Source organism: Plecotus auritus (assembly GCF_963455305.1).
Source record: "Plecotus auritus genome assembly, chromosome: 2".
In the NCBI taxonomy this organism is placed as follows: domain Eukaryota; kingdom Metazoa; phylum Chordata; class Mammalia; order Chiroptera; family Vespertilionidae; genus Plecotus; species Plecotus auritus.
Window position 1 is genome coordinate 34,975,719 of NC_137771.1, and position 23,940 is coordinate 34,999,658.

General features: G+C 35.9%; 1 protein-coding gene across 26 annotated transcripts in view; it reads right to left on the bottom strand.

The window, feature by feature from the left end:
* The window catches only part of OSBPL9 (oxysterol binding protein like 9), a gene marked incomplete at its 5' end in the record, with an annotated part of 136,723 nt that overhangs the window by 28,387 nt on the left and 84,396 nt on the right, over positions 1–23,940 (bottom strand). For 6 of the 26 annotated variants that reach the window (XM_080658044.1, XM_080658042.1, XM_080658056.1 and 3 more), the window contains 6 exons: positions 1,934–1,972; positions 12,112–12,162; positions 12,944–12,973; positions 13,946–13,993; positions 14,994–15,089; positions 20,115–20,183. In XM_080658044.1, the coding sequence (XP_080514170.1) occupies positions 1,934–1,972; positions 12,112–12,162; positions 12,944–12,973; positions 13,946–13,993; positions 14,994–15,089; positions 20,115–20,183 (333 nt within the window). Of the gene's footprint in view, positions 1–1,933; positions 1,973–12,111; positions 12,163–12,943; positions 12,974–13,945; positions 13,994–14,993; positions 15,090–20,099; positions 20,184–23,940 lie in introns of all 26 variants that reach the window. The other 20 variants (XM_080658052.1, XM_080658043.1, XM_080658038.1 and 17 more) reach the window with 6 other exon arrangements.

The window sequence follows — 23,940 nt, forward strand, 5'->3', positions numbered from 1 at the left end:
ATAAACATATAGTTATGATTTTGGAGAGAGAAAAAAGTTCAGGTTTCTCTGATTCCAAACCAAGAAATTATTCTGCAGCATGATAACATTTTAAAAACAAGACTCCGTAGCTTACTGGTGCATTTTTATATGAAGAAATGAAGGATTTCAAACAAAGGTCTCTGCCAGAGTAAAGTTTAGATCCACCACTTAGAAAAGGCCATGGACACAGAGTGAAGGCCCGAGGTGGGATGGGAACAATAAAATCGGTCAATCAACTTCAAGCTAAAATATGTCAAATTACATTCTACAACTTGCTTTCAAATGAATTTGCAGAGTGTGAGAAATGTAAACAAATGATAATCTACAGCCCTAATCTGTTGTGACATTAACAAAACTCATGCAATATATAATTACATATACATAAATGTACGTATAACTAACATTTATGGGGTACTGTGAGCTCACTCTGCACCTTATAAACCTTCTGAGGTAGAACTAGTAACTTTTCTTTATAGAGGAAACTAAAACTCTAAGGTTAAGTAACTTGTCTAAGGTCACAGCTAGTGAATGGCGAGGCTGGGTCCTAGCAGTCTGAGTCCAAGGCCCTAAATCCTTTCTTTCTTAAAAATAAAAACTCAAGGAAAAATGCAATCATCCCCAAACAAATGATTTAAATATGTTTGTTTTCTGCAAGTTTAGATTTCCTATGGTTAGGGGATCTAGGTGTTTTAATTGCAAATGATCAAACATTTTTTGAATGCTTTCTAAAACTATTTTTTAACATAATCAAAATTAACTAATTTTGTTCAGAGGGAAAAGAGATAAAGCAATTGACAACATGATTTTCTTTAGGGTCTTTGGGGCCCATGAAATGCTAGACAACATATACAGTCTTTTTCCATGAGGCTTACAAACTTATTTGATATCTCGGAAAAGAGATTGTATTACATTGTATTTATACCACATAATTGCATTATATCATCATGGCTCAAACTTTGAACTCACATTGTGAAGAGAAATAAAAATTCTAATGTGTTTAATTCAAATTTTAAAAATGTTTCTCTTATCTTTGCTTTCTTAAAAATATGCAAACATCATGGATATTTAAGTTTTTTTTTCATTTTAACCCAAATATAAAGAAAACATCTTTTTAAATACAATCATGAGATGGCTTTGAAGATTCCAGATTTCAGACAAGCTGTCTTTTGTCAAGTCTTAAGACAAAGAAAAGACTGCTTCAGAAACACAGTTTGAACAGAAGTCACTCAGTTACCATAAAACTAGGGTAGCTCAAACTACAAACCTTCAATCTCTAATTTTTATTTCCAGCTGGGAACAATAACATTTTCTTTTCTTTATAGAGAGGAAGTTGAACATAAGGGAAGAGCAAAAAAAAAAGCCAAGGAGGAGGAAAGAATAAGAAGATGTCTGTAAATCAAAAAGTTCATGTTCCAACAAAAATGCAATAATACCACAGTATCGATGCTAGTTAACACAATACAAAAAAATAAAAAAATAATAGATGAGAAAATAGAAATCTATAAACATATTTAAACAGATTAAGATGTGTCTCAATATACCCCTCCCCCTCTGCTTTCATCTGAGAACAAAGTTGACCAGAAATACAGCATTGTGAGTTATGCCTTATTTAGTCATAAAAGATGCATATTCGTACCATGATTAATCCTTCAAGTTAACACATGCAAAGTGATTCAATCTGGACCAACATTTAGAAAAATTTTAAGAGCAACATTTCCCCTCCAAATGATTACTGAAAGATGGACAACTTTAGGAGCTCAAGGAAAATTGCAAGAGTCAACAACAAAAAGCAATGAGTAGGTGAAAAGAAGAATTTGCGTTGAAAAGGAAGTAGAAATTCAGGCTTCTCCTGACATAACGGGTTATAATGCTCTGCAGAATTAAAGGGAAACAAAGATTAGATTAAACTTACTATAATTCCATCTGCGTGCTTCTCCGCATTACACTGGTCCTTAAGGAGAAATGTTAAAAATATTAACTTCATTCTCTCATTTAAGCAACTCCTGTGTATTTTCTTCCCTATTAAGAAAGCTTATTTTATCAGGTAACTAACATGTTAGAAAACTACTTTTTTGCTTCCATTAAGATTTAGGATTTGAAAAACATAAACATATAGTTATGATTTTGGAGAGAGAAAGATTTTAATTCCATTTGTACATTCCTAACCAAACATAATTTTATCACTGGCTACACAATAATCAACACCAACAGCAAGGCAATTATTTTTCCATACAAGCATTTAATTAAGTTCATTGTAGAAATATCCTATTGAATGGTACAGTCTCCCGGGTACCAATGATTAAATGTAGATATGCTAATTTAGGATTGAAGACATTATTTCTGGGTTCAATTTTATAGTAAATGCCCCAAACTCTTACTGTACTTTAAAGGTATGACAATCGTGTACCCTTAATAACTTAGTATAGACACCATTTCCCATATTCGGACTGTTGGCCCAACAATTATACTAATACTTTTCTAAATAGATGATCTGATTTTGCTTTCAATAAACATAATCATTATATTCATGGGAATGATGATATAGGAGCTAATTCATTTATTCCATCAACTCTATAAGGTAGGTACTATCTTTTTTTTTTAATGTATTTTTATTGATTTCATAGAGGAGGGGAGAGGGTGAGATAGAAATATCACTGATGAGAGAGAATCATGGATCAGCTGGGGATCAAGCCTGGAACCTGGGCATGTGCCCTTGACCTGAATCGAACCTGGGACCCTTCAGTCCACAAGCCAATGCTCTATCCACTGAGCCAAACCAGCTAGGGCAGTAGATAGTATCTTAATCCTTTAGGTATTTGAGGGTGACAGTGATGGAAAGTTAACAACACATTATTGTTTTTACTCAGATAGCATATTTAAACTTTAAATAAAACTAATGAAAGTTTTAACTTCATATAATCAGGAAGTTTTCAAGTGTTAACAGAAACTAATATTTGGTCTTGGTTTTAAAAATAATGGCCAGGTTTTAGCTCATTTATTGATAACTTTTACTTTTTTTAATTACTGAGCTTACTCAGAAATCTACACATGGAAGGGTCAAACAAGAGCAATTTGAAAATGTGAGGATGCTTTATTATTATTTTTTTAAGTGTATGTGCAGAAAAGAATTAACATTGCAAGCCTAAAATAGCTATCCTTAGAAAAGCCTGCTTGTAAAGTTGTTTTGGCTGGTGTCTAGGAAATTCTGTTTCAGCAAGGTTCCCCCTACCCTAACTGATAAGGGTAGCTCACTGTTGCCTAAACAATATTGTTTATTTAGAACACCTGCTTTCATTCTGGAAGTCTGGAATCTTGGTAAATGCAAAATAGAGAGTGCTTATATGACAAACCTCCAATAAAAACCGTGGTTGTTGAAAAAACAAACATATAACATCTTGCATTTTGAGTTCCTGATGGAACTTCCCTGATAAACAACAATCACATGTGTTGTCACAGTTCGTTGCTGGAGGAATTCAGCACATGCTGAATCACTCCACTGGAAGAAGGCTCTTGGAAGCTTGTGCCTGGTTTCCTCTGGATTTTGCCCCACGTGCTTTCTACCCTTGCTGAGTTTGCTGTAATAAATCATAGCTCTGGGTATGACTATACACAACGTCTTATAAGTCCTCCAAGTGAATCACCAAACTAGGTGGTTTTGGGAACCTTCGACTCAATGCATATCTTTTGTGTATCTCTGAGAATAACTGCATTTTGATACCTACATAATTCATGTTGGGATTTCCCCCTTTATTTGCACAACTGAATTAACTATATATTGAGAATAGCCAAAGTTTCAGAAATTCTTAATAGAATCAGTTGAAAATAAACTATTGAGAATTAAATAGAAAGAAATTTAGTTTCTTGTTCAGATGATATATATTTTTTTAATATATTTTATTGATATTTTACAGAGAGGAAGGGAGAAGGATAGAGAGCTAGAAACATCGATGAGAGAGAAACATCGATCAGCTGCCTCCTGCACACCTCCCACCGGGGATGTGCCCGCAACCAAGGCACATGCCCTTGACCGGAATCGAACCCGGACCCTTCAGTCCGCAGGCCGACGCTCTATCCACTGAGCCAAACCGGTTTCGGCTCAGATGATATTTTAATTTACTTTTAGCTTTCCCCTATTAATCTCTGAATATTAAAAATTATTTTTCCAAAGGACTTCTTAGTAATATTACATACTTGTGGTAGATTAAATTTTCCAAAAATGGCCCCAACATGGAAAGAATTCATGTCTCCTACCCTTGAAACCAGGTGGGCCTTTGTAACAGTCTCTACTAATAAATATAGCAGAAGTGACTATAGGTGACTTCTGCAACAGGTCATGGAAATGCCACAACCGTTTACCTTGTTTTCTTAGAACCCAGGTACCACACTGTGAGAAAGCCCAAGTGGCAGTGAAGAGTACTATATGGAGAAGAACCCAGACCCCCAGCCAATTTCCCAGGTATGCGTCATACTGAAAGTGGGTTCTCTGACCCCCTCTTCACTTCACTCCCCCTGCTCAATCAAGCCACGTAAGTGACATTGCATAGAGCAGAAACAAGTCTTGAGGCCTATCCAAATTGAAGATTTGGGAGCAAAACAAATTACTGTTGCTATTTTAAGACACTGAGTTTGGGGGTGCTTTGTTATGCAGCAATAGAACACTCATATATTATATTACATTATCTAAGAAAACCACCAGTTCTAATTCTGATTTAATTTTTTTAAAAACTTAAATATATGACCATTTGCCCCCCAAAATGTTCTTGACTAATAATGCATGCTGCCCTAACCGGTTTGGCTCAGTGGATAGAGCGTCGGCCTGCGGACTGAAGGGTCCCGGGTTCGATTCCGGTCAAGGGCATGTACCTTGGTTGCGGGCACATCCCCAGTGGGGAGTGTGCAGGAGGCAGCTGAATTGATGTTTCTCTCTCATCAATGTTTCTAACTCTCTATCCCTCTCCCTTCTTCCTCTCTGTAAAAAATCAATAAAATATATTAAAAAAATAAAAATAAAAAATAATGCATGCTATTGCCCTGACCGGTTTGGCTCAGTGGATATGGCCGGCGGACTCAAGGGTCCCAGGTTTGATGTCGATCAAGGGCATGTACCTTGGTTTCGGACACATCCTCAGTAGGGGGTGTGCAGGAGGCAGCTGATCGATGTTTCTCTCTCATCGATGTTTCTAACTCTCTATCCTTCTCCCTTCCTCTCTGTAAAAAACCAATAAAATATATTAAAAAAAATAAAATAAAATAATGCATGCTATTTACAGAGAATTTTAAATTGGGATTTATAATTTTTGTTACTACTGTGGTTTCTCATTTAAGGTGGAGTCAAATCTATATAAACCCATAGACTATCAAATGCCTTACTGTCAATCCATTCCCATCATGAACTTTAGGGAGTTTGTTCTATTACTTAAAAAGGGTTACACTCACTACACCCCTCCCCCCCGACTTGCACCTTTCTTTTTGCTGTTTTGGAAGTAAACCACAAATTACCTTTTATTGGGATCAGCTAATGCTAAATCTCAAGTATTACTGAACCAGAGATTCAATTGAATTCAATATGAATTATTTTAATGAAACAAAAAAATGGTCTAATGCTACTTCACACTTAAATTATGTTGTAAGTGCTTATTAAATCCTTAATACAATAGCTATTCTCTTCTCTGAACATACCAGCATGCCTGTGTTCTAGAAGTATGACAGTGAACAAAAACATCAGCACCACGTAATTTGGGAAGACTTTTGATCAGAATTACACTCCAATATTTTTAAAACCATGCCTACCAAAAAAAAAAAAAAAAAAATACACGAAATATATCCCCACCTTTCTAATGAAGCAATGTAGTGTAGTGAACACTTTTTAAATTATGTACTTATGAATTTACTATAAATTTTCTAATTCAAGTTTGATGAGATTCAACAAATTCAGCTGTGACAACTGAATATCCACATACAAAAAAAATAAGTACATTTGGACCCTCTACCTCACACCACAAAGATTAACTCAAAGAGGGTCATAGACCTAAATGTAAGAGCTAAAACTATAAAACTCTTAGAAGAAAACACAGCACTAAATCCTAGTGACCTTGTATTAGGCAATGATTTCTAATAAGCCATCAAATGCACAAGCCACAGAAGATTGGTAAGTTGGACTTTATGAAAATTAAAAAATTGCATGCTTCTAAAGATAGCTGTATCAAGAAAGTCAAAGACAATCCAAAGACTTGAAGAAAAATCTATAAATCACAGATCCGATAAGGACTTGTATGCAGAATATGAAAAATCATTCTTACAACTTAATAAACTAAACAACTCAACTAAAAAATGGGTAAAGAATTTGAATAGACATTTCTCCAAAGAAGATGTATGAATGCTAACAGGCACATGAAAAGATGTTCAATATCATTATTCTTCACAGAAATACAAATGAAAACCACAATGAGATACCACTACAATGACTGTAATAAAAAAGACAATAATAAATGTTGGTGAGAATGTGGAGAAAATGGAACCCTTATACATTGCCAGTGGGAAAGTAAAATGGTATGGCTGCTCTGGGAAACAGTTTAGCAGTTTCTTAAAAAGTTATACAGAGTTACCATATGACCCACAAATACCACTCTTAGGTATATACTGAAGAGAAATGAAAGTATATGTCCATACAAAAACATTATAGGCAAATGGTCAAAACAGCAGTATTTAATATGGCCCCCAAAATGAAAACAATCCAATTATTCATCAACTGATGAATGGATAAACAAAATGTAGTGTATCCATTAGATGAAATATTATTCAGCAATAAAAAGAAATTAAGTCCTGATACATGGATGAACCTTGAAAACATGCTAAATGAAAAAAGCCAGTCAAAAGGACTACCTATTTTATGATCCTAAATATATGAAATGTCCAAAATAGGCAAATTTAGAGACAGAAAGCAGATCAGTGGTTGCCGGGGATTGGAAGAAACACAGGGTAATGAGAGGTATAGTGAAAAAGTGCTTACCAGTCATGGTATTTCTTTTGAGGTGATAAAAATGTGCTAAAATTGGATTACAGTGACGGTTGCACAACTTTGTAATTACACTAAAAACCATCCTATATAATAAAACCCTAATATGCAAATTGACTGAACGGCGGAACGACCGGTCGCTATGATGTGCACTGACCACCAGGGGGCAGACGCTCAACGCAGGAGCTGCCTCCAGTTGAAGCAGCTCCTGCATTGAGCATCTGCCCTCCGAGAGGGAGGTGACCGGCAGCGAAGGGTGGAGCTGGCCAGTGGGTGGCACCAGGCCACCAGCCAAGGTGGGTGCCAGCGGGAGCCATCCGATCACCCCGCCCGCTGGCTGCCCCACAGAGGGCCCTGATCACTGGCCAGTCCTAGGGACCCTACCCTATATATTGGGAACAGCCTCTTAGATTTAAAAATTAAAACCTGGCAAGGCTACTCTAACACTGAAAAAAACAGAATGATGCAGTGACGACATGCATGGACTCTGGCTTGCACATTTTGTGGTCAGCCCTGATTCTGACACATATAACTGTGTGACAAAGCCAATTTCTTAACTTCTCTCTGCTTCAGTTTTTCCACCCATAAGATGGGGAAAATGGTACTACTGCCTCAGAAGGATCATGTTATGTACTACTTTGTATAATCAGGGCAAGAAAATGTAGCTGCCCATACAACAGCAAGATGCCTTTCACCTGTATGAAAAGTATGGTCACTGGTGCATGCAGTGTCCTGGATTGTGAGAGGGATGTCTGACTGCCGGTTAAGGTACGACATCCCCCGAGGGGTCCTGGATTGTGAGAGGACGCAGGCCAGGCTAAGGGACCTCCCCCAACCCCCGTGCATGAAATTCGTGCACCGAGCCTCTAGTTAAAGTATACTCTTTAAATTAGTGAACCTTATGGTATATAAATTATATATCAATAAACCTTAATGAATACATACTAATGAAAATATGAAGTCTATGCAGAAAAATGTTCTGAAGAGAGAACCTGGGATCTAAGGACAATTTAAATATAGTCTACTTTAAAAGTATCTAGTGACAACTTAATTCTGAAAGGATAATCTAGACCTGTGCTGTCCAGTTTGGCAGTCACTAAGTCACATGTGGCTATTGAGCACTTAAAGTATGGGCTAGTTCAAAGTGTAAAATAAACCTAGATTTAGTAAAGACTTGGTGCCAAAAACACACCGAAACCAAAACCCCACAAAGAAAGACTATGAACTATCTCATTAATTAATTTTCACACTGAGTGGCCAGATTATTATGATCTCTGAATGCAAAATAATCTGGCCACTCAGTGTGTGTGTGTGTGTGTGTGTGTGTGTGTGTGTGTGTGTGTATATATACATATATATACATATATATACATATATATACATATATATACATATACACACACACACACATATATATATATATATATATATATATATATATATATATATTAGAGGCCCAGTGCATGAATTCGCGCATAGGTGGGGTCCGGCCAGCCTGGCCAGGTGGAGGGGACATGGGCAGTTGGCCGGCCTGCCTGCTGGTCGAACTCCTGGTCGAGAGGACAATTTGCATATTAGCCTTTTATTATATAGGATATACACTAAGTGGCCAGATGATTATGCGTTCAGAGATAATAATCTGGCCACTCAGTGTATATTGATGACATGTTAAAATGATATTTTGGACATACTTGGTTAAATTAACTACATTAATAAAATTAATTTTATTTGTTTATATAGTTGTAGGATATCGTCATATCACCTAATCTTTTTTTAAAAAATATATATATTTGTATTTCATTTTAGAGAGGAAGAAAGAGGAAGAGAGAGAGCAATATCAATAATGAGAGAGAATCATTGAATGGCTGCCTCCTGTGTGCCCCACACAGGGGATTAAGTCCACAACATGTGCCCTGACCATGGAATTGAACCATGACCTCCCTGGTTCTTAGGTCGACACTCAACCACTAAGCTACACAGGCCGGGCTCACCTAATCTTGATGAAGAGCTGGTCAAGTCCCCCACAGTAGGATCCTCCTAGATTTAGGTGTACCAGTTAATAATAGCGGATTTTGTAATCAAAGAAAGCATAATAATTTCAAGAGAAACATCAAAAGTGCTTTATTCAAAGTAATGTCCATCGCTAGCTACACATTTCCCCATCTTTCAGGTAATTTATGGATACTGTCCCAATAAAAATTTGTTTTGAGGCAAACCATTCAGAGATCCAATTTTCCACTTCTTCATGTGTTTTGAAGTGCTGCTCAGAAAGTGCGGGTGCCATCGATCAGAACAAATGGTAATCTGAAGGAGCAAGGTCTGGTGAATACAGCGGGAGGGTTAATACTTCCCAGGCAAGATCTTTTAATGTGTCTTTAACTGGTTTTGAAGTGTGTGATGGTGCGTCATCATGAAGCAAAATTACTTTGCTGTGTTTTCTGGAACATTCTAGTCGTTTCACGATCAAAGCATGGTTCAAACTGATAATTTGTTGTCGGTAGCGATCAGTATTAACAATTTCACCTCGTTTTAGAAACTCAGAATACACCACACCTTCCTGATCCCACCAAACGCAGAGCATTGTCTTCTTTCCGAAGCGATTTGGCCTTGCAGTCGATGTTGATGGTTGACCTGGATCATGATTTTGTGTGTTTGGGATTCTCAAAATACATCTACTTTTCATCGCCAGTCACAATTTGATGCAAAAAAGACTTCCTTTCATGCCACTGAAGCAACATTTTACTGATAACTTTTCGGTTTTCCATTTGTCTTTTGTTCAGTTGATGTGGCACCCATTTTCCTTCCTTTAAAATCTTTCCCACTGCTTGTAAATGGTCGGAAATTGTTTGCTGAGCAACGTTTAATCTTTCTGCAAGTTGTTTTTGAGTTTGGCATGCATCTTCATCTAATAATGCTTGTAATTGTTGGTCTTCAAACTTTTTCAGTTGACCTGGACATTCTTTGTCTTTCACATCAAAATCATCACTTTTAAAGCATTTAAACCAGCGATCACAAGTATCTTGAGATGGAGCATGTTCAGCATAAGCTTCCCGAAGTATACGATAACTTTCAGCAGCACTTTTCTTCAAAATAAAGTAATGAATTAAAACTTCTTGCAAATGCTCTTTTTTTGGGCATGAAATTTGACATTTTTTTAAAAATATATATTTTATTGATTTTTTACAGAGAGGAAGGGAGAGGGATAGAGAGTTAGAAACATCAATTAGCTGCCTCCTGCACACCTCCTACTGGGGATGTGCCCGCAACCAAGGTACATGCCCTTGACCGGAATCGAACCTAGGACCTTTTAGTCCACAGGCCAACGCTCTATCCACTGAGCCAAACCAGTCAGGGCAAATTTGACATTTTTAAGTGTAAAAATATCTATGATGTTAACACCTTCAGCAAATTTGACATATGAAGTTTTGAAGCTTGTTGTCAATGCAACAAAATAGCATACATATCAAATCGCATATATATCAACATATTTGTAACTCCATCTATTGAAAAAAATCCGCATTATTAACCAGTACACCTAGTATCTCTGCTTTGCTCTCTCCTCCTGCCCCTCACTTCCTCTGCAGTTCCCTATGAGTGGTCACTAGCTATCTCTATTGGTATAAAGGAAGAAATAAGTCTAACACAGCCCACCTGAAAATCCCACTAAACGAGTGGTACCCAGTCTTTGCTGCATAGTAAAACCTCCCAGAAATTTTAAACTCCCAATGCCAGGTGATAGATATCCCATACCAATTATAACAGAATATGAGAGAGGGAGATCCAGGTATCAGAACTGTTAAAGATGCCCAGGATGATTCCAATGTGCAGCAAAAAGTTTGGGAACCAATACACTAATAATCATTTAGAATTTCTAAGATGAAAGAACCAAAACTGGTAGGAGCTTAAACTTCTACCCATAGCATGTTGGCTCTAAGTAGCTAGTACTGAACTGACCCAGAACAATAAAAGTATCAAATCAGCTATCTTCTTATATCCCTTTGGGGTCTCATAAGGTACTATTTCAAACTAGCTGATTCCAATATTTTATTATCCTACTAGAAGAATAGTCCTCCAAAGTGGCTATATCAATTTATATTTCCATCAGTATTAGATGGAAGTTCTCCCATTTTTACCAACATGTGACAATGTCATTTAAAGTTTTATGCCCTGCTAAAATTATTTAATTTAACCGACACTTATTTAGGACTTGTTGTATACCTGCTATAAGAGCATTACAAATGCTAATTCATTTAAGTCTCACACCATCAGTAAGAGTACAGGCACTATTATTATCCACATTTTATATAGGAGGCCAAAGCACAGAGAGGATGAATAAACTTGCTCACGTGGTGAAGCAAGGATTCAAACCCAGACAGTCTGGCTTCAGAGTCCATGCACCTAAAAATAATATAATGCTGCCTCTCATTATTATTTAAAACCCCCATATCTTAATCAGTTTAACTAGTCAGATTTACCCAGATTAATTTATAAGGCACAACAGAAATGTAGCTAAAAAAATCACACATATAGTGAAAAAACTAAACCATGTAACCATGAAAAATTATGTATTAGAAAAATTCATTCAAAATTCACAATTATTTATCAGGCCCCACTATATGGCAGACAACCGTTCTAGGCACTGAGGATAGAGTGGCATTATGGATAATACAGTGACAGTATGAACAATAATATACAGAACAGCAATTTTAAATAGTGGTTCATTAACGTAGTTTAGTACCAGAAAGAAATCTGTAACACAATTTTAAAAAATATATCTTGATTACACTCTTCATTATAGATGAGAAAAAGACATTTACTGAAATTTAATTACTTTTCTTGTTAAGAAAAACATTTTTGTTAAAGGTTTTGCAAACTATGTCCCCATTTCAAGCAGGCACATGCTGATAGGTAACATCCAAATACACCAGTTGTTCAATAGTACCAGGAACCCCACAATACAATTTACTGGAGAAAGGTACACATTTCAAAACTGAGGTTTTGGCTTTTAAAGAAAAACATAATTACAATTTTTAAATGACATTAAAACCAAGTAATCAAAAGTAAAATTTACTTACTTTAGCAATCTGCAGCAACACAATGCAGTGTTTAATTGATTCTACCATGCTCTATAAAAACAAAACACTAATTTTAGGCTCTTGCCCTGGACAAAATGGTCATATGGTGTTAAAGCTCAATATATAAAAATGAATTCAAATATACAGGGTTTAGGGTCTATACTATAAAAGCAACACCCTCTCTGGATATCCAGTGGGTTTTAATATGCTGATAGTGTCAAATGAAATTATTATTAGCAATTCTACGAATTGTTAAGGAATGCCAAAAAATGTTAATCTAGACTGAATAATATCCAAATGATCTTCAACACTTTAAACTGAATTAACTTCCAAATTCTTAGATCAACAGCTGTCAACCCACCGTAAATTTCTACAACATCCATTCAAGACTTTTATGGAATTATGGAGAGTAAAGGATCCTATCAAAATATTGGTGAACGTGGAATACTATTTTGGCTGTTTTTAAATGCAAATCTTACTAGTAGTCCATTATATAATGTCAGAAAACCAGGACATTAGAAAACTTGAATTACAATATATTTTAATTTAAAAAAGAGAATACACGCTGTGGATAGATGACATCTTTTATCCAAGGATCTCAAATAGACAAGACCAGAAAAAGATAAAGTGGCACACAAAGTCAATTTCAATTAGAGGAATTATTCATTTAAATTCCTTTAGAAAACAATACAGTTATTAAAATACCCTTGTAAAAATTCATAAAATTAAATTTTAAATTGCCCTTATTAATAATAGGAGCAGCTTAAAATACAAATAACATTTTAAAGTACTTTCTAACACAAAGGCAGAATTTATGAAACACATAACTTACATTTGTTGTCTCTTTGAGAGTTTCAATTTTCTGTGAAAAATAGTAAGTTTAAACAGAAATAATCAGAAACACAAAGAGGTATTATTGTTTTTTTTACTGGTTAGTCATTTAAAGAATTTTACCAAAATGTACTCATTACTCTTGAGTGCAGGCAGGCTGGGAAGGGAGTACTTTTGGTTATACTTCGTGTCCTTTTTTTTGAAAATTTCAATCAAATATTTAGATTAAGAATTCAGACATTTTATGAATTATATCCTCAAATAAAATTCATGTGATTCCATTAATAACTTGTAAAAATAATATAAAACATTTTTATTCCTTATCTAAAGTAAGTTTTTTCTATAGATTCACTTTGTGATTTTAAAATACTTATTTTAGAATCACCTTAAACTTTGCTAAGCTGTTTAAAAATGATATGGTACTAAATTCTAAAATTAAGACTAGAAGGTGAACTAAACATGAAATACTGCTATAACCAAGTATAAAAGAGCCAAATACAAGACTATGGTCAACAGAAGTGGAAAAAAATAAAGTTGCATCAGGAAAATTAGTCATAGATAGAAAAAATGTAAATTAGAAAAAGAAAATAATATTCAAACTGTAAAGTAGCTGTCAGAAATCCAAGGGAAGACAGTAGCAGAACTAAAATTAAAGCAACACTTGTTTTGTTTATTCCGAAATTCTTGCCAGTTGGTTTATTAATATTTGTAATGATCATGTGTAAATTTAATAACTTTCTACCTTCAACATGATACCTGAAGAGGAAAAAACTTACTCCTAGGAAGGTGGTACTTATAAAAAGGGTATCATATTAAAATTTTGTGCGTTGCCCTTTTGTTTAGTTATGAAACCATACAAAAATTCACCACGAAACTCTCCTTGAAGTCAATGTGGCAGTAGTATTATAATAGGTCAATAGCAGTTAGTAACACTGAGGTCCTTCTGTTATTTCTCCAAAAGGCTCTTGAATTTAAAAAATTTTAAGTCAAATCATGAAGTTACCTTTCTCTGTTCATCATCTTTGCAGTTTTGAAGTTTGTCATCAAAAAGCTACAGGATTAAAAAAAAATGATTATAGAATCAAGCCACATTACTACATTGTGCACATTTACTAAACATAGAAAAGCAAAGTTTGGTTCTTACGCACACTTCTTCCAGGGATGATTTATATGTATTTTCAAGATAACGTATTTTTTTTCAAGGCATTATAACAAGTCAAATTCTACTGAATTATTTTAAATGGTTAGGATTAATTACACTGGTGAAGTCACAAGTAAAATGTGACTTTTAAGAACTTAAAATAATAATTCAAACCTAAGTTTTTTCTACTTTGTCATTCAAGTTTATCAATACCCCTTTTTTCTTCCCAGGACCTTTGGTTGTAATTAATTTTAAAGTAGAAACAGAAGAAGACAATTTCAATAGTAAGGAAGTAGAGAATCACCTCTCCCAATCCCCAAGTCCCCAAATGGAAAAAGGAAGGCCTGCCCTAGCTGGTTCGGCTCAATGGACGGAAAGGTCCCAAGTTCCATTCTGATCAAGGGCACATGCCTGCGTTGCAGGCTCAGTCTCCAGCCCTGGTTGTGGCATGTGCAGGAGGCAACCAATTGATGTTTCTCTCTCTCCGTCTCTCACCCTCCCTTCCACTCTCTCTAAAAATTAATGGAAAAATATCCTCAGGTGAGGATTTAAAAAAAAAGCAAGACCTTAGAAATAGAGCCACTTAAAGTTTACCACTTTCATAGAATTTTTAAACAGAATGTGAAACTAATCTTGTCTTGCTTTCTTCTAATTATGTCTAGATATTTACCTTTTTAATGACCAAAAAAGTACATTATGTACATATACCATTTACCAATATTATTAGATTATAGGTAAAGATCTTTGAAATTAAGTCACCAATATCTTTTAATACGTCAGCTTTAAAAATTAGTGAAGAACCACATAAGGGCTATAAATTAGTATCAAATCAATAATCATTTTTACTCAAAATCAAGCTCAGCAACATCTGCTACTTTATATCAATTCAATATATAAACGAATGCCATACCTTTAATTGTTCTATCAAGATTTGCAGGTAAGCATCAGCCTCTGTAAGTTTCTTATCAAAGTCTTGGATGCTAGGAACAAATCCTGAATCAAGACCCTAGAGAAAAAGACAATTTACAATAAATCTAGCAGTACCCAAGCAACACTTAATAGTACGTAAGATACTTCATCATTCACACATGGTATTACAATTTTTAAAATAAATACAGTACTTTTACACCAATAAGAGATCTGTTTAAATTACTTAAATTCTCCAAGGCCAATGGTACATCAATCTCCTCATGAACTTCTAGCACTATTCCCTTGTCATCAATTAACATGTGCTGGTGCTCAAATTCGGATTCACCTTGCTATTCAGAATCACTTTCTTTTCTCCCAAAAAGCCCCATAAAGGCTCCCAGTCACCTCCAGAGCAATGTAGTAATTCAGCTAAAGGAACATACACAAAACAACCTACATTACCTATTTTCCCTCTGCTTTTTGTTCAGTCCATCCTTCAGTCCGTTAATCTTAACTTCATATTCTCACTACTTAGTTCTCCAGTTCCTTAACCCACCTCATTAGTTGTTTTCCTCCTTTTCCTTATTAAAAGAAAAAAAAATAACCTAAAAATTCTTACTTTGTCTAAGAAGAGTACTGTAAGTGAAAGTGACAACACTTCTGTCTTAATCAAGTTCCCTACTCACTTTCACCCTTGGCGTAAACACTACACTCTGGACAAGGCGTAAATGTTTATTTATTTAGAGGACCCACTTATTTCTCAGTTTAACAGTCTGGCATTTGCATGTCCTACTTTTTGTACCCTAAAATTTATAAGTTCCGAGAGCATGGGATTCCTATTTTTTAACTCTCCTTACTCAAAAGAAACTTTTGAATTCTTAAGTCATCTCTTATATGAAAAACACATCAATCCTGGGTGTAAAAGACAAAACAGTTGGAGTTTGAACAAGACTATCAGCTTGCCACATTTGCATGCTCAGATGTCATGCAGTTAAACTGGGAAATAAGGGTCTGAACCACTAATGTCACATTCCAGCCCACCCACAAAACTCTGTAAATGGGTGAAAAATAGTGGTTCAACATACTATATACTTGACTCTCACTTGTCATATCTTCCCTACCTTTGGCCAATATATACTGATCATTTTCACATTCCCCATTTTGGTAAACTGAGGTCAGAATTCACTTTTTATTACACCAATTCCTCAACTTTGCATAATACTTTAACCACGACTGAAGCACTTCCACAGCCATTATCTTAAACACCAGATTGAGATGATATAGTATTATGGAAACCCCAGTGGGTTGGCAAACCTGGTTTCTAATTGCAGCTCAGTCACTAACAGGTATTGGGTCTCTCTAAGCCACTGTATTCTTACCTGGCAAACATAGGTGGCCTCTCCTACTTATATTAATGTGGCAGCTACTACCTCTATTAAGAAATATTGTTACTAACACTATCAATTACTACTATTAGTATTGTTGCTCTTCCTAAACTAAAATTTAAATTCTGAATAATTCATAAGTCCTATTTAGACCATGGGAAAATCAATGCATTTTCTTTTTCAAATTCAAAGGCAATAAACTGCCTATATTTTATATACATGCCTACATTTTTACATGTATGTAAAGAAACTGCTTGAAATTAGTATTGGAAAACCTCTTCCCAATGAGAGATGCCATATATAAAAACAAAATATAAGGAAAAAAATCATAAACTATGTATGCAAAATCCAGATATATTTATAAAAGTGTGGCTAAATAGCTTCATTTTCAAAGGTAACTCAAAAAACTTCCTATTAGAAACATTTATTATGTGCAACATGATAATAACAGATGTGGAAAGGAAGGATAAATCCATCACATTTCAGAGTTACTATTGTACTATTCTTAGAAAGGAGTAATTTATTTCCATGTTACTGTACCACCCCCCACCCCGAAAAATTTAGGACTGCCTGGCTTGGTTTTGTTTTGTTTCACAAAGCAATATAATATTATCAATAATTTAATTATAAAACCCAGTTAAAATCAGCTAAATAGATTATTCTTGCTAAATATCAAAAAGGTCAATAGCACATTCAAAAATGAATAAAAGGTGAAGCATCTTAGAGAGAAAGTGATTTCTAAGAATTTCCCCTCTTCTGAATCCACTTAGAACTATCATTGTAAAATCTAATTAACCTACCCTTTTGAACAATCCTTATCCACTAAAAATCTCTAGTCAATACATAGAAACAAATTAGATTTAAATTACTGAGATTTAAACCCACATAAATTAATTCTTCAAAAACAACCCTTTAATCATGTGAACTTCACCTTGGCTCTTTTCTCAGTCCTGCCTCTAGTCTTCTACAACATTCCTATACCGTTAGAATAAACTCCACATGGCACAACATCCAAGTCAAAGATCTACTCAGCAACCCATCTTTCTATATGAAATGTATGATAGAAGGTTTATTACAACAGTTATTAGCTTAAAATCCCAGAACTGGCCTAAACTCCCTTGCACAGTCATCCATAAATCTTTGGTGTACTTTAAAAAGAAAATCTACATATACAGTTGCCCATATGCAATCAATAAAATGACATTTACAAATTTATCAGTAACACAGACAAGGAACTGATAATACTTTTCTCAAATCTAGAAAAATGCACTAGAAGAAATACAACTTTTCACTATAAATTGACTTATAGTACATAGGATCAAAGCCACCTAGTCCAACCTCCCACTCATAGAAGTGACTTTTATAATATCTTTGAAAGTCATCTAATATCTTTGCTTGAGTATCTAAAGACAAGGAACTTACTAGCTCCTAACAAACTTTTTCATAAGAATTCTCTACAGTCATAACTACTCCTCTTTCCATTCAACATTTACAATGTAAGATACAACACTTATTTATATCCTCTTTAGTGGAGTTTTATTTTAAAACTAATCATAAAAAATACAATATAGTCCTTTACTATGTTAAGAGTGGTCTGTCTTTGAAAATAACTTAGAACATGGCAGATCCTTTAAGACAGTGTGACTTCATACTTCAAATTAATTAAACAACCTATATTTTAAATAAATCTCAATCTGCAGGTTGAGAATCAAGCAGATGTACTTTCTAGTACTCTACTCACCTTATCTAACATCTATCACATTTTATCAAAGTTAAATATTTAAGTAATTGACTTATCAAAAGGATAAGCTCCATGAGGGTGGGAACTGTGCCATTCAACAGTATACCCCGCCCCCAGGACCAGCTCAGTGTTGAATGACTGTTGTGGCACTGACTACAGCCATGTGGCAACTGCTGGTGCCATGGTACCCATCTCCTTCATGACCACCTCTCCTTAGCCTTTCTGTTCTCGCTCCCCTTCCCTTTTCCAACTTCCTCACTCTCTTCTTCATATCTTTCTTCTCATTTGTCTATGTCCTTCAGTAGTGACTGAAGTGATTCTGTAGCACTTTTGGCACTTGGAACCCAAGAGGTTGCTGCTCCCCAATTTATCATATTGATGAGCCATAGTTCTGTCTTGATTTCTGTCTGGATTCATTTAAAGTTTAAATTAAATACAACCATTATAGAGAATTAAAGATGAAATGTCCTGTTATGTAAAAGAAGTTAAATTAGAAAAACTGCAATAGAAATCAAATCTAAATCTAACCATTAAATGAGAACTCTATGCAAAGAAAAAATATTACTCATATGACAAATAATACTAAACCAAAATAGTCTCTAGTTTTTAAGAATACTTTGCTAATAAAGAAATCTAAAGTACATATATATAAAGTCAAGAAGAGTAATATATGATTTTTATATCAGGATCTACGTATTTTAAAATATATACACAGAGGCACACATCTGGCCCAACTGAAGGGAAATTTCAAAAATAGTATGAAGACTAGTAGAAGAATATCATACTGCCTCAAAACTGTATAAAAGTACTCCCTACTATCTTTCTAATACTTATGTTGAGCAGTATCACTTTTCTCAGAAGGCAATTCTCAAAGCTAACAAATGTCGGCAAAATTAAATGAATTCCTATTGATGACTTGAGTTGGGACATTAAACACTATTTATACTTATTAAGTACATATTAATTGCAGCTGCTTTGGGGAGACTCTCTTATTAAATCTAAAACAGTACAGGAAGCAATTTTTGAGATGGAGTAAGAACTGTTAATGTAATTCCTGTTGACAGAGGAAGAGTAATGAATAGTGGAGGGACAGGTGATAAAAGGGGGTTTAAGGTCTTCTGAGGTCAGAATCAGGAAATAAGAAACTTACAGGTAATTTGAGGAACTGAGGAGAATAGCAAAAGGAGAAGGGCTATAGCTGAATAATAACATTGTAAAAAGAAATTTACAAATGAGTAATTATTTTCACATATCAAATCTTATTTCAGCTCTAACCAGTTTGGCTCAGTGGATAGAGCATCAGCCTGCGGACTCAAGGGTCCCAGGTTTGATTCCGGTCAAGGGCATGTACCTTGGTTTCAGGCACATACCCAGTGGGAAGTATGCAGGAGGCAGCTGATCTATGTTTCTCTCTCATCAATGTTTCTAACTCTCTATCCCTCTCCCTTCTTCTCTGTAAAAAATCAATAAAATATATTTTTTAAAAAAATCTTATTTCACAGCAAAACTAAGGACTAAGTACCCTGGCTATATCCAGTGCTTTCTCTTATATAGACAAAATTGTTATACAGTAAAAATACGTTGCAAAAAGAGAAAAGGAAAATAAATTAGAAATAGAGATATTATTCCATGTCAGTCTCATAGAAAAGTTCAGAATAACACAGAATAAATTATCAGTAGAACTGTAAAAGGAAATAACAGCTTAAAATTTTAACAAAGGAAAAACACTCCCTTCCCCCTCCCCAAAGAAAACAAGTCTTCCAATGAAAAATAAATGGCATGAATCTAGACAAAAGCAGATGATTGTTAAAAATTAGCAAAGCACAAAGCCTAAAATTAAAATAATGAAAACTTTGCAGAAATGTCGTTTTGATTAAAATATGAGAGTATTTGGAAAGTTAATGTTCACAATTAGCAATTTCAGATGACATGCATCACAGATACACTTTCATCCAATGAAAGAAGTATAGCGTATACTTACAATTGAATCACTTACAATTATTTTTGAAAACTCAAGAACTGGAGAGATACCAGAAGACTGGAAAAAAGCAAGTGTGGTACTGATCTTCCATAAAGGTAAGGAAAAAAGAGAATAGAAAGTTACCATGCTGTGAGTCTGACATCAATAATTAAGTAAAGGAATAATAAGAGAAAAATCTGTAATTATACAGAGAAAAAGTAGATACATGAACAGTAAAGAGCAAGTTAAAAAAAAAAAAAAGAATGCCAAACTTAATGGCTTTCTGTTCCTTAAAAATTTGCTAACAAATTAAGGTTTTTTTTTTAGAAAAGACACCATTTTGTCTTCTTACCAAATGATTTAGAATCTGGCTTAATGATGAAAAAAAAAAGCATATTAAAGAAACCAGAAATAGTAATAAAACCATGATTCTATGTGGAGAATACTAATCCGTAATTTCCTTGGATTATTGAAAATTTAGAAACATTTATAATCCCTGATGTCTCTGTTGTTTATTCACTTCAGCTAAGGAAAGAGCAGGATTTAGAGGTATACAGAAGTTCTAAGAGTAAGAACTGCTCCCTCTTTTTAATCCTAAAGAATACCCAGCTATTGATTCATTTGGAGTTAAGATTATCAATTTTAAAATGTCTATAAAATTGAGGCTATTATCAAATTCCTCCACTGTATCTTCAGGAAGATATTTTCCACTTAAATCCATGTTCTGATAATCTAAGGCTCCAAATTAATAGTTTCATTTTTATGAACATGGTAGCTATAGTTTTCTTAACAACAACTGCTAGGTATCCGAAGAATGGCCTAAAGGTAGGGTCTTTTTCCATAGTTCTGATTCACTATGGATGCATAATAGATATTAAAATAATTTTCAGGCCCTAGACGATTTGGCTCAGTGAATAGAGCATCGGCTTGTGGACCAAAAGGTCCCAGGTTCGATTCCGGTCAAGGGCATGTACCTTGTTTGCAGGCTCCTCCCCAGCCCAGGCCCTGGTTGGGCTCATGCAGGAAGCAACCAATTGATGTGTTTCTCTCACATGGATGTTTCTCTCCGTTTTTCCCTCTCTCTTCAACTCTTCCTAAAAATCAATGGAAAAATATCCTCTGTCTAGGATTAACAAAAAAAAAGAAGAAAAAAAGAAAAATTTTTTCCCCAGGAGATTAAGTTCTCTGCTATATGCTTTACACGTTTTCTCACTTCGTTATCACAAAACCATAAGACAGACAGTAAGGTAGACAAATATTAGCCCCATTTTTTAAGTGCTACCTAACTCATGCAGCTGGGGTTATTTTTTTAATTGAGATTTCAACCCAGTCTTTGGATTTCAAATCCATTACACTTTTCTATTAAGTCACAATGATACTTGAAAAGAAATCATAGCATAAGAGCATTAAAATGTAATCTAAAAATTGCCTGAAGGAGCCCTGGCTGGTTTGCTCAATGGTTACAGTGTCAACCCTTGGACCAAGGGGTCATGGGTTCGGTTCCAGGCAAGGGCACGTACCTCACTTGCAGGCATGGTGGGGGTGCATGTGGGAGGCAACCAATAGATGTTTCTCTCACTTCCATGGTTTGATCTCCTCCTCCCTCCCTCCCACTCTCTAAAAATCAATGGAAAAAATATCCTTGGGTGAGGATTAGGGAAAAAAAATATTGCCCAAAGGAGCCTGATATAGTGAAAATGAGCATAAGCTTTAAGGTCAAGACTGATCTAGTTTTAAATCCTGAATCTTTAGCTTCCTAACCAATTAACCTGTATAATCTGGTGAAGTTACTCTCTCCACCTCCACTTTCTCCTACTCTACTTCCTCCACTCAAGGTTGTTGGAAAGATAAAATGAAAGGATATGTGTAAAGTAACACAATAGTAGGTGTTCTACTTCCTCTTCATAATTTGGAATGGTAACCAAGATTCACCACTGCATCCCAGGCCTTACAGTGGTACCTAACATACAGAAGTAGAACTCAATGAATATTTGATGGATAAAAACAAAATAAACTAATAACTAAATAGTACCATAAAAAACATGCAACTTTAATAGAGATCTATAATCAAAAAAAGATATAAATATAAACTGTATTTAATAGTGCTTTAAAAAATGTACAGTAAGTTAACTCTGAAGAAGATAATAGTAATCAAAAAGGTATGAACAGACAAAACAGTAATACAGTCTTGGACACACACAAAAAATTCCATACGAGATGTTCAGAAAAGTATTGGTATTATGCCTGAATCACAAAAGGTAAATAGCACTAAATTTTTACCTCGGTTAACAGAAGCAAATGATATTAAGAAAGCCTTTTCTTTTCTCATAAAATAATCTGATTTTTGAAAATACATTAGTTCTTTGAAAAGCAGAATCACTTTTATCTTTAAATTTACAGAGAAAATAGCTTATACTTCATATGCATAACAATTAATATGCATAACATTAAGTTTCTGTTTTAAAAAAACACACCATAAAACAAATCTGAATTGCTCATATAGTTGGGACAAAAAGAACTGCTTTGCCAAAGAGGAAGGAGTTACAGACTCCATTGCCAAAATTCATGCACTTTAATCACAACTTTCTGCACAACTGCTTATTCTTTATGATCTCTTCATCTAACACTGACACCATTCTGTGACTTATAGAACAAACCACTAATATTGATTCCATAAAGTGATTTGGTGACTCACCCACACAAAAAAGGTTTGGAATTAGTACCATCTTCCTCTATTTAAATCACTGATATCTTGTCCTTCCAAAAGCCTCCCCAAATCCTATCTAATAAAAGAGTAATATGCAAATTAACCATCACTCCATTACACCCACAAGCCATGCCCACCAGCCAATAAGGAGCGAGTATGCAAATTAACCCAACCAAGATGGCTGCAGCCACAGAGAGAGCAGGAGGGAGGCTAGGGTTGCCCCTGGCGATGGAGGAAGCCAAGCTTTCTGCCTGCCCTGGCCGGCCCAGGCCTCCACTCCAGGCTATAAAGTTTCAATTATAAAAGATAAATAAATCCCAACAAAAATGGCGGCAGCCATGGAGCTGGAGAGAGCAAGAGGCTGGGGTTGCCCCCGGGGATGGAGGAAGCCAAGCTTCTGCAGCCCTGGCCTGCCTTGGCCTCTGCTTAAGGCTACAAAGTTTAAATTATAGAAGATAAATAAATCCCAGATACCAGGGCCTCCACTTGGGTCTCCGGGGGTCATGGCCAGCCTGCAAACCACCATAGGCCCCTCGCCCAGGCCGCCCCACGCCCCAAGGGAACCCCCACCCTGATCCGGGACACCCTTCAGGGCAAACTAGCTGACCCCACCCATGCACCAGGCCTCTATCCTATCTAATAAAAGAGTAATATGCAGATTGACCATCACTCCAACAACACAAGATGACTGCCTCCATGTGGACACAAGATGGCCACCACAAGATGGCCAGCAGCCCGGGAGGGCAGTTGGGAGGGACCAGGCCTGCAAGGGAGGGCAGTTGTGGGCGATCAGGCCAGCAGGGGAGGGCAGTTGGGAGGGACCAGGCCTGCAAGGGAGGGCAGTTGTGGGCGATCAGGCCAGCAGGGGAGGGCAGTTGGGAGGGACCAGGCCTGCAAGGGAGGGCAGTTGGGGGCGATCAAGCCTACAGGGGAGGGCAGTTAGGGGTGACCAGGCCGGCAGAGGAGGGAAGTTGGGGGCAACTGGGCCTGCAGGGAAGGGCAGTTGGGGGGGACCCAGGCCTGCAGAGGAGAGCAGTTGGGGGGGACCAGGCCTGCAGGGGAGGGCAGTTAGGGGTCACCATGCCTGCAGGGGAGGGCAATTAGGGGCAAACAGGCTGGCAGAGGAGCAGTTAGGCATCAATCAGGCTGGCAGGG